Here is an 18,981-nt window from a genome sequence, read left to right on the forward strand (position 1 = left end):
ATTCCATTATTGTCCATCAGTCTACTGTCAGTCTTCTGTCAAGTAATGTGATGGAAGGTGTTATGCAGTGCTATTAGGCAGCACTTGCTTAACATTAACCTGTTCATTGAAGCTCAGTTTGGGTTCTGCTCAGGTCATTCAGCTCCTGACCTCATTTTAGCCTTAGCTAAATATAAACAAAAGAGCTGAATTGCAGAGTTGAGGTGAGACTGACAGCCTTGGTGTCAATGTCGCATTTGGCAGAGTGGCACATCAAGGAGCCCTCACAAAACTGGAGTCAATAGGAATTGGGGAAAACTCTCCGCTAGTTGGAATATACCTGCAGTCAGCTTTGGATATCTCTGCAGGAGCTCCTCAGTGCAGGTGTACCTTTGTCCGTACATTTTTAGCTGCTACGTCAATGACCTTTGTGATGATGCTGTCACTTTAAAAAGGTTATTTTGTCTGGGTTTTTTTTGAAGAGAGATTGTAAAGGCAGAGGCACCAAAGACTCCAACGAATTAGAAAGCTAAAACAGTTTAACAATGGAATGGGAGCGGCCAGTTCTCCCAATTCAGAACTTTCCAAGTTTTTTTAGCTGTAGCAGTCACACGTTGTGTGACAGAAGGATTGCAAGCTTCAGTAAATAATTTTTAACTGACTTTCTCTGAAACCTCTCATTGTTCCCTCCTGAATTGGAATCCTGCCTGTAGAGAATCTGTGTTTGAATTTACCTTTTTGCCACGGGCTGTGTTTATGGAATGTTACTATACTGGAACTGCTAATTAGTAATAATTGCTATATCGGGTCAAGTAAGTTTTCCAATAGTTAAGTTGTTCTAAATTCCATTTTCCTTTGTTTGTGTTTTAACTATAGTGTTTAAATAAATTTGTGTTTTGCTTAAAGCTGAGTGGTTTGACTAGTTGTATCACACCTGGAACACCCACTTCATATCTACCTTTAAAATAAGAAAAAGGATCTAAGCTACCCAAATATTTTGAGGGGTCTGACCTGGTCCATAACGCCTTCACTTTATCATAAGGTCAAAAGTGAGACTGTTGACTGATGACTGCATATCCCTGAATTCTCCCCACCCCCATCAACTTCCTGGGGGGTTAGATTAGATTAGATTACTTACAGTGTGGAAACAGGCCCTTCGGCCCAACAAGTCCACACCGACCCGCCGAAGCGCAACCCACCCATTCCCCTACATTTACCCCTTTACCTAACACTACGGGCAATTTAGCATGGCCAATTCACCTGACCTGCACATCTTTGGACTGTGGGTGGAAACCAGAGCACCCGGAGGAAACCCACGCAGACATGGAGAGAACGTGCAAACTCCACACAGTCAGTCGATTGAGGCGGGAATTGAACCCGGGTCTCTAGCGCTGTGAGGCAGTAGTGCTAACCACTGTGCCACCATGCCGCCCACAAACCATTGACTATAAAGCCAACTGGACTAGTGATGTAAATACTGTGGCTACAAGAGTAGGTCAGATGCTAGGAACCTTGCAGCAAGTAACTCACCTCCTGCCTCCCCAAAGTTCTTTCTTCTACAAGACAGAAGCCAAGAGTGAGTGGAATATTCCATACTTCTCCCCTAGTTCTCCCCGTGTCTGCGTGGGTTTCCTCCGGGTGCTCTGGTTTCCTCCCACAGTCCAAAGATGTGCAGGGTCAGGTGAATTGGCCATACTAAATTGCCCGTAGTGTTAGGTAAGGGGTAAATGTAGGGGTATGGGTAGGTTTCGCTTCGGCGGGTCGGTGTGGACTTGTTGGGCCGAAGGGCCTGTTTCCACACTGTAATCCAATTTAAATCTAAATCTACTTGCTGGATGAATGCAGCTCCAACAACACTCAAGAAGCTTGACACTTCCAGGATACAGCAGCCACATGATTCACATCATATCCACAAATATTCACTCAGTCCTCCACTGGTGTACAGTAACAACAGTGTGTATCATTTGAAGATACACTGGAGAAAGTCACTAAGGCTCCTTAGACAATATCTTTCAAATCCACAACTGCTGCCATCTACTGGGTCAAGGGCAGCATCTATATAGGAAAACCAATAGCTGCATATATTCTCCTCCAAGCCATTCTTCAATCATAGTTACAAATGTATCACTATTCTTTTAGTGTCAGTGGGTCAAAATTTTGGAATGGCATTTGAGCTACCTACAGTAAATGGATTGCAGAATTCAAAAAGACAGCTCAGTACCTTTTTAAGGGCAAACAGGTTGATCACTGCTGACCCAGCCAATAACACGCAGATCCGTGAATGAATAAAAACATGTCTGCCTTCATATGTGATTGCTCTGCAGAGGAATTCACAAGAATATTGCCCAGGCTGGAGCATTTCAGCTAAAGAGAGACTCCAAAGGTTAGATTCATTTTCTTTGGTGCAGAGAAGGTTAAGCAGAGAACCTGACTGAGGTCTACAAAATTATGAGGAATATTGAGGTGGTCAATCGGAGTAAACTTTTCCCCTTAGTGGAGGGGTCAATTAACAAGGGACGGGAAGTTTATACAATAATTTCTCACCCACAATGGTGGGTATCTAGAACTGACTGCCTGAAAGGGCAGTATAAGTGGGAACCATTGAAACAACTAGGAATTAGTTAGATGATTACTTGAATTGCCACAGAATACAAGGCTTTGAATAATGTGCTGTGAAACATTTTCAAGTAGATCAGTACTTGTTTACTGACATGGACTCAATAAGTTGAAGGGCCAGTTTCTGTGCTGTAATAATCTAAAGCTCGATACGTATGTGCTTCTTACATAACAACATGAAGACTTATTTTGTTCTCTGACTGGTCTTGTCAATCCAGACACATGGAACCATCATTGGGACCAAATCTGCACTCGAATGTGCCAACATTTTCATGCACAAGTTCGAACAAGACTTCTTTGCTGCACAGGACCTCCAACCAGCACTGTATACCAGATATATTGACAACATTTTCTTCCCCTGGATCCATGGAGAGGAGTCACTGAAACAACTACAGACTGATATCAACAAGTTTCATCCCACCAACAGACTTACCATGGACTACTTTTTAGTATGTGTCTCATTCTTGGACACATGCATCTCCATCAAGGATGGGCACCTCAGTACCTCACTCTACCGCAAACCCACAGATAATCTTACAATGCTGCACCTCTCTAGCTTCCACCCTAAACTTATTAAAACAGCCATCCCCTATGAACAAGCCCAACACACACACAGGATCTGCTCAGATGAGGAGGAACACGACACACACCTGAAGGTGCTCAAGGATGCCCTCATAAGAACAGGGTACGATGTTCAACTCATCGATCACCAGTTCCGAGGTGCCAAAGCGAGAAACCATAATGACCTTCTCAGGAGGCAGACACTGGATGCAACTGATAGGTTACCCTTCGTTGTTCAATACATCCCAGGAGTAGAGAAACTATGCCATGTTCTTTGCAGCCTGCAACACATTATTGATGAGGATGAGCTCCTTGCAAGATCTTCCCTACATCTCCATTTCTCGCCTTTAAACAACCACCAAGCCTTAAACAGATCATTTTTCACAGCAAACTGCCCAGCCTTCAGGACAACATTGACCGTACAACACTGTCATGTCAACCAATGCATGACATGTCGAAGTGTCAACATGGATACCACCATTATCCATGGGGACACCACCCACCATGCACAGAGCAGGTACTCCTGTGACTCGACCAACATTGTGTATCTCCTTTGTTGCAGGCAAGGATGCCTCGAGGCATGGTGCATTGTTGAGAACGAGCAAACACTATGACAATGAGTGAATAGACACTACGCAACATTCGCCAGACATTGGTGTTCCCTCCCATTTGGGAAACACTTCAGTGGTCAGGGACATATGGCCTCGGCTCTTTGGTTGTCCATCCTCCAAGGTGGACTTTGGGATACTCAACAATGCAGAGTGGCTGAACAGAGGCTGATAGCCAAGCTCGGTACCCATGAGCATGGCCTTAATCGGGACCTTGGGTTCATGTCACACTACAGGTGACCCACTACACTGTACACCCTCTTAAAGACACACACACGCGCGCTCTTACATACACACACACTCATGCAAACTTTCTCTCATACACACACATACACCCCCCACACTCATACCCACGCACACAGCCTCTCAAGGCTTATACTCCATGTACTCACACACACACACTTTACCAATTATGCACACGCAAACACACACTCACCTGCACACACACTCTCACACACATACATTAGTCTACGGGGTGAATTTGCAATTGCAGAATTATACAGAGGAACCTTGATTATCTGAATGCAATTATCCCAATTTCGGATTATCTGAACAAGATCGCAAGGTCCCGATACTTGGCTAAACTGTGTTATCCGGCATTTGATTATCCAAACATTCGATTATCCAAACAAAATATTCCCCATCCATGTCATTCTGTATATTCCTCTGTATTTGCAGATACATTCTATTTTGTTCAAAAAAACGCAATCTGCAGGCAGTCAATCCGTATAACATTTTATAAATTTATACTTTGGAAACAGGACCAGTCTGTCTCAAGATTAAGATATAGACAGACTCTAACACACACCTTTAATACATCATCTGAGCTGAGATGTCACCTTTTTCATAAAACCTTAAGTTATCTCAAGAACGTGACTTAAAAGAAGTCCTGCGATTTATATGTTAATGAACCAAAAAGACTTAACAGCAATTGAGGTTTGTTCAATACATGATTTCAGCTGTATGACACTGTAATCGTTTGCTATAAATTCTGTGTCTTATGATCCTGCTCCACAACTACCTGATGAAGGAGCAGCGCTTTGAAAGCTAGTACTTCCAAATAAACATGTTGGACTACCTGGTGTTGTCAACACCAAGTACACTTGGAGAAAGGCTTCATCTCTCTTTGCAAAAATAGTTAAAATTCAATTTGCGTTCCTGATTAATTACAGGTTTCGCTAGTAATCACTCATTGGCCATCTCTGCCTCAATCTTAATAATACTTAGCTGTACCGAACCGATCTGAATAGTGAGTACGCTCTTGCTGTATCCAATAGAATCGTCGCTGAGGCGGGATTTCCTCCTTGTGCAAGCCTGATATTGAATGTACGAATTGCAAATGTCGGTGGCAGCAATGAGGAATTTTGTTTCTCTGGGGTGTTTGGTTGGACGTGGCAAAGTTGGGTTTATGCAGTTCGGTAAAGGAATGAACCTACAGAATGCCACAAGCTGTTTAACCAAAGGAGAGGTGGGCAGTGCATGGGGTAAAGTCATGTTTCCAGCTGTTGGTAGAAGGCGATACTCAGGGAGTTGTGGCGCTGCCGAAGTCCAGATCCAACATTTCCAGGGCGAGAACTCGGGTAAAAGATTCGCGTCATGCCGATTATTTAACAGTCACGCTGCTCGAGAGGACACGGAATGCAGAGTTTCTTCCTACACTGTACTTCTGATGTTTCCCTTCTGTAAAATCATTATTCTAATTCGAATAAAAACGGTTTTGCATTTATCTTTAATATTAAATCTCGTTCTTCTGCATGGATATTTTTTGATCTAAATATTTGCAGCGCTTGTTATTGCAGTTTCAGAATTCTAATGTCAACACTTTAGTCCTTTTTATTTAAATAATCAGTGAATGGTGGTAATTGAAGGTCACCTTACGTAGGTGACTGGAGGATGTCACTAGCTTCTTTTCAAATAGTTCTGTGGAATTTGTTCCGTCCATTTGACATGTGAGAGATGATGACCCAAGGTTTATTATTTCATTTGTAAAGTAGCACTTCTTACGGTGTAGTGTTCCTCATTACAACACTGAAGTTTCAGCATAGGTAAAGGCCTAGACGTTTACTGTTAATGTGAATCAACTTCTGACATTCACTCATGCACATTAAAACAGTGAAGTTGGGATGTTGTTGTGAACTTGCACTACTAAAAGCTTTGCCACACTACTATCGTGTCGAGAGATGAGCTTTCACTTACAAATAAAGGCAAAAATTAAATGTTAAACTACTAATTAAACATTAAGCACATCAGGAAAATTAGAGCTCATTCACTAAAACATCAGTGATATATTAACATTAGTTAATTGTTAATTCAGAGGAGCTGGATACTGTTTAAGTGAAGAAAAAATATGGAAAGCTGCAAAACAGAGAGATTTGGGGGTCCTGGTGCATGAATCACAAAAAAGCTACCATCCAACTTCAGGTAGTAATAGAGAAGGTAAATGGAATGTTGGCCTTTGTTTTAGATTTAGATTTATTACCACACAAATATAACAATACAGTGAAGTTTTCTTTTGCGTGTTATATGCAAAGAGTCACCACACTCCAGCACCATCTTTTAAGTGGCAGGGTGGCTCAATTGTGAGTAATCTCACAGAGCTAGGGACTTGGGTTCAATTCCACCCTCAGGAAAATGGCCTACTTCTGTTCTTCCATCTTCTATTCCTTATTGTGACATATCTATTTACCACAAACCATTCTCTCTAACACTAAAAATTCACTTTTGTAACATTGAGTCTCATTCCTTCAGAGTTTTGCTGTTGATTTAAAATTATTATTTTTCCTCCTGTCTCTTTTCATATTTTTAATTTGCCTTCTGTACATGATTTTTCATTGGACATTCACTGCCTGTTCAGACTCTGTATTTCTCAGTGAGGATTCTTGAATCTGGTTGAATAAACATGTTGTTATTTACTTTACCCATACAGATCCATTGGAGGGTGATGCTTTAAATGTCCATTGATCATAGGTTGTTGCTTGTTGTTTAAAAGCTCATATTAGGCCTGTGGGAAGCAACAATGTGATGGACAGCAAGTGCTAATTGTTAGCTGTCTTTTGTCCCAGATTTTGCAATGTGCTCAAATCCATGGCAGACACTGATTGTAGAACCTTGTGTGGTGGAAGCAAGGTGATTCCTAAAAGAAAACTTTTGCCTTGTAAATTGCCTTGTGTTACTTTTCTTGCCCTAAAACTAAACATGAAAACTAATTTGGTTAAAACCAACAGCTATGTTTTTTGCTGCTGTCATACCTCTTGCATTACATTTTCATCCTGTAACTGGTGTTACACGGGCATTGGATAGAGAACATAGCCCCAGCAGTTTAAATGTTAAAACACTCCCTTCTAAATTTCAAATAAAGAAGTTTAGCAGGCTTTCTTATTTGAAGTCAAATAGATAGTGATCAACCAAAGCATCATCTTATGAAATGCTTTTCACTTCTGTCACCTATAGAAGATTAAAATGAATTGAGTCCACCATGAATGGTTTATGGAGTGGAAGCTGGACAAATGTTTATTTGGAAGTGGTATATGTGCAGCACCTCATTGTACTCATTTAGTTCTGTATGAATCAAAAATACTGATAGCTATGTGCTGCTTTTTAAGAACAAACTGAGGAATCTTAAGTGTGGAAACAAAATTGATGTTTGCAATCCTGAAGTCTTTTTCTTTAATTTCTTTAAGGAATTACAGCTGTTTTAATGAACAGACCTCATGCAAGAAATTCCCTCGGAAATGTATTTGTTACACAGGTGTGTGAAGTCTTATTACCTTTTCTTAAAAAGAATGTATTTTTGGAGTGTCTAACTTGTCCTCTTATATTACCTGTGGTTTAACTCCTAACATTTAGTTCTTGAAACAAAAGTAACTGTGTTATATTCCCACTTAATGTTTTGATCACTTTTGGACTTTATAAGCTGAACTTTAGGATGAATCTTGCCACTTTGGAGGAAGATTTCTAACTCTGAAAAAGACCTGCTAGTTTTTCTGTAACTGGAGACCTATGTAAAATATTTGGAACTTTTACTTGTATTGATGTAAAGTTAAGACAATCACGATCAACATAGATTTTAGTGGGAGGGATGGAGCAATGATAATTAATCACTGTTTTCAAACAGGATGATAACATGTCCCAGGAAAATACAGACAATCATAATTAATGATTCACTTGTTGCATTGTCTTCTATTTTGTTGGATCTTTAGATGGTCTTTATAACCTAAGGCACCAAGCAAAATTCCAGGAAAATCTGGAGCAAAGCATGTTGGTTTTTATTTAGACAGTTTCACTAAATGTTCATCTAAGAAAGACCTCCTCTCTTAATTTGTATTGTTACCTGATGAATATTTTCAAGTTTTCTCTTTCTTGTTGCTCACTTTTCCCCTTTCCTTTGATTGCTTTGTCTCTTTTAATACCTGTGCCAATACACTAATCAGTTTTGATCAAGCCTTCTGACAAGAGCGTTTACATGGGAGAAGTTTGATTTTCCTCATCCTTATCAATATTCACAAGATCTACAATGAAAAACTGGAACTGATTACTTGTTTTTAGCTCGAAGAAGCAGTTGAAGATTTGTGTCACGACAAAAGTGTGCGTGTGGTACTCTTTAAGAGTCAGATCAAAGGAGTTTTCTGTGCAGGTAAGAGCTCTACGTTTGGAGTATTTTGTAACTAGAGTCTGAAGGTAGGATTATTCTGTCACGATGATGGAACATCCTCCTATACATTCAAGATCCTGCTGTAATTTGGAAGTCTTGAGTTTGGGTTCCTCTAATCTTTCTGATAGAAATTTAAGTAGCAAAATCATGGCTCCGTATTTGATAAGGAGCTACCATACCAAGAATCAAGTGGGTGATAATACAATTATTAAAATATAGCCTAAATATTTCAAATATTAAATTGAAACATATTAATGTACTTGGTTATGTGTGATATTTTTATTTGAGATATATAAATCATGTATTATAAATAGTGTGTTATTAATAAACTACAATCTAGCCTTTTTAAATAATAACTAATAATTCTCTAAATAAATTCTATGCATGAAATTTAAACATAGTGATTTATATCCATCTCAGCCTGTCTCTGAGCTCGCCAGCAACACAGGTGCAGACTTCGGCCAGTTTGATTCATTCCACAAAATAGCAAAAAACAGCTAAGGCTGTGGATACTGCAAAGGCTGTGGGTGCTGCAGAACTTGCTGCACACCTAGTCACTCTGGTCCAGTGCAACCATCACATTGGTGTCTACCCAGCAATGTGAAACACTGCCAGGTATGTACACAAAAAATCAGAACAAATCCAACCCAGCCAGTTACTGATCCATCAGTCAACTCTCGATCATCAATAAGGTGATTGAAGGTGTCACCAACAGCACTATCCCATACCTGTTGCTTAGCACTAACCTGCTCACTGACACTAAGTTCCTGGCCTTATTACAGCCTTGAACCGAATATGGATAAACAAGCTGAATGCTGGAGGTAAGGTGAAACGGCCATTGACAAATGACAAGGCATTTCATCAAGTGTAGCATCAGCAGCCCATACAAAACTAGGGTCAATAGGAATCAGGGAAATCCCTCCAATATTTGGAGTGATTGTTGGAGGTTGTTGTGGAGAAAATGTAGAGAATCACCAGGAGATGCAGAGTGTTCTTCAAGAAGTAGGTCTTTTATTTACAAACAAAAAACTGTGACACTGAGAAAGCAGATTCTCGAATGCCCCCGAACCTCAGAGTCTGTGGATTTTTATATACTTTTTATCATGTTTCTGTTAGCTTATCAGCATGTCCAACTATATTAATTAAAGTACCTCACTCTAGTTTCACAATAAACCAGTGATGTTAGTTCCCATTATCTCTTTAGTTGTACATTCTACTTAATGTTATTCTAATGTCACGGTTAGATATTTATTGCTAACTCTGCTACAATGATTTTCTATTCCAGACTAACCTGTCATGATAGATGTTTAGCTATTCCATCTGTTACAATAGTCTCCTGTCTCAAGCTGACTCTACTATTAATTAGATATTTTAATGTCATGTCCCAAATATTTATTGTCCCAATCCTGTCATAATAACACTTAACAGAGAAACTTGCTTTATTACTTGTATTAACTCATCTTGCCATAGTGACCTTTCAGCCTTAACCTTACTTTGCTAATTGGTGTAAGAATGTTCCACTATTCTTATCCCATCCTGCCTTCCACAGACCACAGATTGCCAGTGGTCTTCGTGCTTTAACCCTTCCCATACTTTCATGTTCTTTATTTTCCATGGTCAGTCATCTCAGCTCCAGGACATCCCTGCAGGAGTTCCTCAGGGTGGTGTACTAGGTCCAGCCATTTTCAGCTGCTTCATTAATGACCTTCCCTCCATCATAAGGTCAGAAGTGGGGATGTTTCCTCTTGATAGCACAATGTTTAGTACCATTCACTAATGCTAATATCTAAATCCAGCAACACCTGGACAACATCCAGACTTATTTGGGGTTGGCTACGAAATTCCTTCCATGCAGGCAAGCACTGATGTAAAGCCCCATCCTGCACCTTTCTGGAGCAGTCCAGCAATGGGCTATTACACTCTGCAGTTTTAGCAATGCATTGTAGACATTGATATAGCATTATATAACTGGTTCTGCTCGGTGGTGACATGAGAATTGATAATGCTATAAATATGATTGCAATATGCAAATTTATTTCAAATCAAATGATTGAAAACCTCCAAAGTTAAAAATATATTGAATTTTAAAATAGTTTATTGAACTGATTTTAAATTATTGGCAATTTTTAACATGGCTGTGTCATTCTCTGAATGACCATATTCACCATTGCACTGTGTGCACACACAAACATGCCTAAGTTACCAATGACCAAATACTGAAGTAGTTCACCCATGTTAATACTGTGGCTGCAGTATTACTGTGGGTCTGATGCTAGGAAGTCTGCAGCAAGTAACTTTACTCCTGACTGCCCGAAGCATGTACCTTGGAAATAGTGGACAAGTCAGGAGTTTGATGGAATATTCATGCCTGCCTAGGTGAGTGCAGCTTCAGTAACATGCAAGAAGCTTCACACCACCATCCAAGACAAGGCAGCTTGTTTGATTGGCATCATATCCACAAACCATTACTTGCTCTATCGTCGTCGTAGTAGTGGCAGAGTGTGCCATCTACAAGATATGCTCCAGAAATTCACCAAGGCTCCTTAGACAGCACCTTCCAAACCTTCTAGCACTACTATCTAGGAGAATAAGGGCTGTATGTACATGGGAATACCATGTATCTGCAATACTCACCACCCTGACTTTGAAATGTATTGGCATTCCTTCAGTATTGCTAGGTTAAAATCTTGGAACATCACCCTAACAGCATTGTAGGTGTACCTACACCACATGGACTGCAGCAGTTCAAGAAAGCAGCACATCACCACCTTTTCCAGGGGGATGGTAGTAGTTATGATTTGTAAAAAATGTTTACAGTGGACATTACTGCTACTGTATTTTGTATTTTGCTTCTTTTCATCCAGTGCCAACATAAAATATCTTTATTATACAGAAGTTGTTTCTCAAATTATTTCTCCTTTTTTCCCCAATTTGTTTTCTAGGTGCTGACTTGAAGGAACGTGCTGAAATGAGTAATGCAGAGGTTGGCCACTTTGTTCATAGGCTGCGAAATTTGATGAGCAACATAGGCAAGTAGAAGACATAAAGATCCATCTTTATTTTGGAAAGAGTAGTTTCAAGCATTTTCTTAAAATAAAGCAGCACATGTCAATAGTCTTTTAGTTCAGGTGTATTGGTATAAAATAACTCAACATGTGAAAGGCAGAAGTGGGTACTGCAAATGATGGAGATTAGAATCAAGATTAGAGTGATTACTGACGAAGGGCTTTTTGCCCGAGACGTCGGTTTTCCTGCTCCTCGGATGCTGCCTGGCCTGCTGTGCTTTTCCAGCACCACTCTAATCTTGACTCAACATGTGAAACCAGAGTAGAGTTTCACCAAACTGATCTTTGTGAAATGCACTGTTATTAAGTAGCACAAAAGCAATTCAATTTCAGAATGAGTCTCCCTGATTTGATATATTGAAATTTGGGTATTGCTGCAAAAAAAGACTCATTTTGTCAAAGCTTTTGGTCTTGCTCTCACTAGGACAACTTGCAAAAATACCATTTTAAGGGGACACCAGCATTTATACTGAATGAAAGAACAGCCCTGACTGGTTGGCAAGTGGATTCTGGTAGAGGCATTGCCATGGAGATTTGGTGACAGCCGTTCACTGGTTTATTCTCAGGCCAATGCCTTAACAAATTAGTCAATCTCTTTAAAAATTAATCCTGCCCACCTCTGGTTTCCAGCAAGGCCTGCTCTGCTTGTGCAGTCAGAGTAGGAATTGGAAGAAAGTGACAACTGCAGATGCTGGAGATCAGAGTCAAAAGGTGTGCTGCTGGAAAAGTACAGCCAGTCAGGCAGCATCCGAGGAACAGGAGAGTCGCTTCTCGAGCATAAGACTTTAGCCAATTTCTCATCCTCTCAAAAAGAGCAAGCTCATTTAACACCTGCAATTTCTTAATTCCCTGTGATCATTTTCCAATTTTTGCATCTATGGGATTAGGGTTTAGTTTCCCTACTTTATGTTTATGAATTATAAAAGTCTTCACAATCTGCTTCAATGTTTCCTTTTATTTGGTGGTTTGCTGGTTTCTAGAACACTGCCAATCTTCAGGTTTACTGATACTCTTTGCTACATTTTTGGTCGCTTAATTTGATAGCATCCTTAATTTTGGGAAATAGTGCAGTAGTAGTAGTAATGTCACTGACCTATTAATCCAGAAGCTCTGGAGAGGTGCGTTAAAACCTCACCTTGGCATTTGGCTTGATCTTTAGTGAATTAATTAAATCTGGAATTTAAAGCTATTCTTAGTAATGGTGTCCATGAAACTATAAGTGATGTAATAACCCATTCACTGTTTATTCCCCTTTAGAGGAGGAAATCTGCTATCCTTATCTGGTCTGACAGACAAGTGAGTCTGAACACAGAGAAATGGGGTTAATACTTAATGGCCTCCTGTTCAAAGATGGGCAACAGATGTTGGTCTTGCTGATGAATCTACATCCCAATAAAGGATTAAAGAAAAACTACTTCCCAAGTAATCAACTGATCATTCACATGCTTATCTAATTAATGCCTTTGAACATTAACCAGCTGCTGGAGGCTGCGATACAATAAAAACCAGCACCACCTCCCCTCCTGCACCAAAATCCAAATGAGCACTCATTTTTCATCACCTCCATTTTCAGCTGTTTGAACATATGAGATTCCTTTAAAGCGATGCATAAACCAACATTGGCCTCATTTGTTAGATAAATCATTATCCATTATTAGGAAAACAGAGCTGTCACAATCTAGCACCTACAGAGCAAACCTCCATCAGCTTGGCTCCAGGAGCTTACCCTTTAAAAGTGAATTGTTCAGTTTGGTCATGTGATTAGTTGTAGCAATCAAACCACATTAGTATCTTAGATTAGATTAATTACAGTGTGGAAACAGGCCCTTCGGCTTCTTAACCAATGAGATTGCTAGAAACTGTCATTTGATGGCTTAGCTGTTGATTTGTTTTTAATGTTGTGTAAATAATTTCTAAATGTTTTTCAAGTGTTAATGATGCGTTTTCATTTAGCATGCCTACCAATGCCTACCATTGCTGCAATAGATGGATATGCTCTTGGTGGTGGTCTGGAGCTAGCACTGGCATGTGATCTTCGTGTTGCAGGTAGGATCACATTAATAGACTGTTTAGCTTATCATAGAATCCCTACAGTGTGGAAACAGGCCATTTGGCCCAACAAGTCCACACCGACCTCCAAAAAGTAACCCACCAGACTCATTCCCCCTACTACTCTACATTTACCTCTGACTAATGCATCTAAAACTATACATTCCTGAACACGATGGGCTCTTCAGCACAGTCAATTCACCTAACCTGCACATCTTGGATTGTGGGAGGAGACCAGAGCACTTGGAGGAAACCCACACAGTTACTGGGAGAACGTGCAAACTTCACACAGTCGCCCAAGGCTGGAATTAAACCCTGGTCCCTACTGCTGTGAGGCAGCAGTGCTAACCACTGAGCCACTGTAGACTGAGATCTCATAAGTTGCTTTTTTTTTATTCATTTGCGGGACATGGGCCTGCTATCTGGATAGCATTTGTTGCCCTTGAGAAGATGGTTGTGAGCTAACTTAAAGTCTGCTCTACAAACTTTGAGATTTGCTGAGCTTGAGTTGTTATTTTACTACTTTAATCAATCTGGGTAGAGTTTTACTTAAAGTAATTAATTAAACATTTCACAGAAGCATTGCCGTTCTTTTTGTCCCTAGCATCCTCATAACAAGGAGGCAAAGGCTGAAATTAATCATCTTTGTCAAAGTTCCTACATCCACTTGTGTTGCTGGGATTGGAGGGTTTGAGTTATAAGGAGAGGCTGAATAGCCTGGAGCTTTTATTTTCCTGGAGCGTCAGATGCTGAGGGGTGACTTTATAGAGGTTTGTAAAATCATGAGAGGCAAGGAAAGGGTGAACAGCCAAGGTTGTTTTCTCAGGATAGGGGAGTCGAAAACTAGAGAGCATAGGTTTAAGGGGAGAGGAGAAATATTCAAAAGGGACCTGAGGGGCAACATTTTCACGCAGAGGGTGTTGCATGTATGGAACGAGCTGCATAGGAGATGATGGAGACTGATGCAACATTTAAAAGGCATCTGTACAAGAATATGAAGGATTTAGAGAGATTTAGGCCAAATGCTGGGATTAGCTCAGTTTGGGAAATCTGGTCAGCGCAGACAAGTTGAACTAAAGGATCTGTTTCTCTACTGTATAACTCTGTGACTAGGCTGGGGCTATTTTCCCTGGAGTGTCAGAGACTGAGCAGTGGCCTTAGAAAATCATAAGGGGCATGGATAAGGTAAATAGACAAGGTCTTTTCCCAGGGATGGGGGAATCCAAAGTGAGAGGAGAAAGATTTAAAAGGGACCAAAGGGGCAACTTTTTCACATAGTGGGTGGTGTGTATGGAATGAGCTGCCAGAGGAAGTGGTGGTGGCTGGTGTAATTACAGCGTTTAAAAGGCATCTGGATGGGTAAACCCTTCCTGGAGGGTTTAAAGATAGATGGTCAAATGCTGGCAAATGAAACTATATTTATTTGGGACCTTTGGTCAGCATGGACAAGTTGGACTAAAGGGTATGTTTCCACGCTCTATATCTCTATGACTCTAAAATGCGGAAAATATACAAATAAAATACGGATAGATGGGTATTTGGGTTTTTGTGTCAGCTATAAACATTTGAGTTGTCTCACACAAAATACTTTGTTCAACTTCAAAACATTGGGAATTCTGGCTAAATCTTGGATAAGAACAGGCTGAAAAGAAAGAAACAATTGTTAATCAACAGGGTCAGACAATATCTAATAGGTGCTCATGACTCTATATTAGAATTAATTTGGTTCTGATTTACATCATTCACATTAATTTAGTAATTGGTCAAATTTACAGAGGAGGCTGAAAAATTGAATAATGCAATTTAAAAACTACAAATTGTGTGGGTTAAAGTATTTAAATGAACAGAAAAATAGAGGAAATTGAATACATAAAAGTTTTGTTTTTGTTTGAGATGTGGACATTTATTGCCTATAACTTGGTACCCTTGAGAAGATAGTGGTGAGATGCCACCTTGAACTGCTGCTATCCATGTCCTTATAGGCAGACCCACAATGCCAATAGGGAGCGAGTTCCAGGATTATAACCTAGCAACACTGAAGTACAAAGAACAAAGAAAATTTACAGCCCAGGAGCAGTGCCTTCGGCCCTCTGAGCCTGAGCCAATCCAAATGTACTGTCTAAACCTGTCAGTCAACTCCTAAGCATCTGTATCTCTCTGCACCCCACCTACTCATGCATTTGTCCAGACGCACCTTAAATGAATCTACCGTGCCTGCCTCTACCACCTCTGCTGGCAACGTGTTCCAGAAGCCCACTACCCTCTGTGTGAAGTACTTGCCACGTGTATCCCTCTTAAACTTTCCACCTCTCACCTTGAAAGTGTGACCTCTCATTATTGAATCCTTCACCCTGGGAAAAAGCTTGTCACTATCCACCCTGTCAATACCCTTCATGATTTTGTAAACCTCAATCAGGTCCCCCTTCAATCTTCTTTTTTCTAATGAAAACAAACCTAACCTACTCAACCTCTCTTCATAGCTAACACCTTCCATACCAGGCAACATCCTCGTAAACCTTCTCTGCACCCTCTCCACAAAGTATCCACATCCTTTTGGTAATGTGGCGACCAGAACTATACACAGTATTCTAAATGCGGCCAAACCAATGTCTTGTACAAATTTAACATGACCTGCCAGCTCTTATACTCAATACCCCGTCCAATGAAGGCAAGCATAGTATATGCCTTCTTGACCACTCTATCCACCTGTGCAGCAATGGACCTGCACTCCCAGATCTCTCTGCCCATCAACTTTTCCCAAGGTTCTTCCGTTCATTGTATAATTCACTCTAGAATTAGTCTTGCCTAAATGCATCACCTCACATTTGTCTGGATTGAAATCCATCTGCCACTTTTCAGCCCAACTCTCCAGTCTATCTATATCCTCCTGTATTCTCTGACAGTCTCTTATGCTTTCTGCTACTCCACCAATCTTCGTGTCATCTGCAAACTTGCTGATCATACCAACAGTGCCCTCTTCCAGATCATTTATGTATATTACAAATAACAGTGGCCCCAGCACTGACCACTGTGGAACACCACTGGTCACCTTTCTCCATTTCGAGAAACTCCCTTCAATTACTACTCTCTGTCTCCTGTTGCTCAACCAGTTCTTATCCACCTAGCTAGAACACTCTGCCCACCATGTGACTTCACCTTCTCCATTAGTCTACAGTGGGGAACCTTATCAAACGCCTTACTAAAGTCCATGTATATAACATCTTTGGCCCTTCCTTCATCTATCAACTTGGTCACTTCCTCGAAGAACTCTATAAAGTTGGTAAGGCGCGATCTCCCCCACACAAAACCATGTTGCCTATCACTGATAAGTCCATTCTTTTCTCAATATAAATGGATCCTATCCCTCTGTAGTTACCCGGAATATCCCTACTACCCTTCTTGTACAGGGGGACAACATGAGCAACCTTCCAGTCCTCCGGCACCTCACCTGTATTTAAGGATGCAACAAAGATATCTGTCAGGGCCCCAGCTATTTCCTGTCTCGCCTCCCTCAGCAACCTGGGATAGATCCCATCTGGTCCTGGGGATTTGTCCACATTAATAACTCTAGCCTACCCAGCTAAAGCTATTTCATGACCCCTTTTAGCCCGCTTGATTCCTTGTTTAAGACTTGTCCTACTCTTCCGATATTCCTCCATGGCCCGTTCTGTTCTTAGCTGCCTAAACCTTATTTACACTTTCCTTTTCCTCCTGGCTAGTCGTACAATTTCTCCTGTCATCCACAGTTCACGAATCTTACTCTTCCTATCCTTTGCCTTCAACGGGACATGCCAATCCTGCACTATCTTTAACCTATCTTTGAAAGCCTCCCACATTTCAAATGTGGACTTCCCTTCCAATAGCTGTGTCCAATCCACATTTCCCAGCTCCTGCCTAATTTTGATATAATTGACCTTGGCCCAGTTTAGCACTCTTCCCTTAGGATCACTCTCATCTTTATCTATGAGTATTCTAAAACTTACAGAATTGTGGTCACTGTTCCCAAAGAAATCCCCGACCGCAACTTCTGGCTCGTTCCCCAGTACTAGATCCAATATGGCCCCTTCCCTCGTTGGACTATTGACATACTGTTCTAGAAAACTCTCCTGGACACTTTTTACAAATTCTACCCCATCCAGACTTCTGACGCTAAGTGTATCCCAGTCAATGTTTGGAAAATTAAAATCGCCCATCACCACTATTCTATTGCCTCTACATCTTTCCATAATCTGTTTACCTATTTGTTCTTTTACCTCACGCTCACTGTTGGGAGGCCTGTAATACAGCCCCAACAATGTAACTGCACCCTTCTTATTTCTCAGCTCCACCCATAATGCATCACTACCCAAGACCTCCATAGTGTCCTCCTTTAGCACAGCCATGATATCATCCCTGACCAGCAATGCAACTCCACCCACCCCCACCATTTACTTCCCTCCCTCCCTGTCCTGTCTGAAATGTCTATATCCTGGAACATTTAATTGCCAATCATCATGCACTTCCTTCAACCAAGTCTCTGTGGTTGCAATAACGTCATACTTCCAGGCACCAATCCAAGCCCTAAGTTCATCTGCCTTACACACTATACTCCTTGCATTAAAGTAGATGCATTTCAGGCCACGTTCCCCAGAATGGTTTGGAGGGAAACAGGCCAGTTGCTGGCAGGTGGAACTAGATTGGGTTGGGAATCTGGTCAGTATGGACAAGTTGGACCAAAGGGTCTGTCTCCATGCTGTACATCTCTATGGCTCTATGATATTTGTATGTCAAACATTACCTGCCACTTGTCAGCCCAAGTGAATAGAGTCGCTCAAAGAAAAGGCAATAGACAGTACGTACTCCATGAATAATTGCAGAACGAAGAATCCTTGTGGACTAGATATTCGATATATTCTTCCTCATTTTCATGCGTAAGCTTGTTTTTTTTTCTGCTTCCTCGTTTCCTTTCTCAGTGATGTTGTATTAACAAGATTAAAGAAAAAATGCTGCATGGTAGATCTTTGTTTCAAATTTCAATATTCCACTATTGCAATTATGAAACTATCTTCTTAGGTGCTATTTTCTGGGTCTGTAGATTGTGAATGAGCAAAAATGGCCTTTAATAGAGTGATATGTACTACTTGTCAGTTGGGGGAGTTTAAAGAGAGTTTAAGGGTTACTGCGGATTATATCTGCCATAAATGCTGCTGGATGCGAATCTTATCCAATCGAATGAATCGGTTGGAGAGACAGTTAGAGCAATGAGGAATTTGCAACAGCAACAGTATGTGATGATGGCAATTAGAGAAAGGTGGGGGAAAAGTCTCAGATACAGTCACATAGATGGGTTAACTCCAGGAAAGGTAAGAGAGGTAGGCAGCTAGTGCAGGAGTCTTTTGTGGATATACCCATTTCAAACAGGTATGCTGTTTTGGAAAATGTAGAGGGTGATGGATTCTCAGGGGAACGTAGC

The 18,981-nt window shown here is 40.8% G+C and overlaps 1 protein-coding gene across 2 annotated transcripts in view; it reads left to right on the forward strand.

Moving 5' to 3' along the window:
* The first annotated feature begins 5,070 nt into the window (after positions 1–5,070).
* Positions 5,071–18,981, forward strand: part of echdc2 (enoyl CoA hydratase domain containing 2) — a 29,482-nt gene continuing 15,571 nt past the window's right edge. Inside the window, exons 1-5 of one of the 2 annotated variants that reach the window (XM_043699177.2) lie at positions 5,071–5,344; positions 7,445–7,512; positions 8,310–8,397; positions 11,358–11,444; positions 13,434–13,526. In XM_043699177.2, coding sequence (XP_043555112.1) covers positions 5,089–5,344; positions 7,445–7,512; positions 8,310–8,397; positions 11,358–11,444; positions 13,434–13,526 — 592 coding nt within the window. In that variant the 5' untranslated portion in view covers positions 5,071–5,088. The remainder of the gene's footprint in view (positions 5,345–7,444; positions 7,513–8,309; positions 8,398–11,357; positions 11,445–13,433; positions 13,527–18,981) is intronic. The other variant, XM_087990589.1, reaches the window with a different exon arrangement.

Source organism: Chiloscyllium plagiosum, unplaced genomic scaffold (assembly GCF_037043375.1).
Source record: "Chiloscyllium plagiosum isolate Xiang-an unplaced genomic scaffold, Cpla_swu_hap1 HiC_scaffold_9, whole genome shotgun sequence".
Classification (NCBI taxonomy): domain Eukaryota; kingdom Metazoa; phylum Chordata; class Chondrichthyes; order Orectolobiformes; family Hemiscylliidae; genus Chiloscyllium; species Chiloscyllium plagiosum.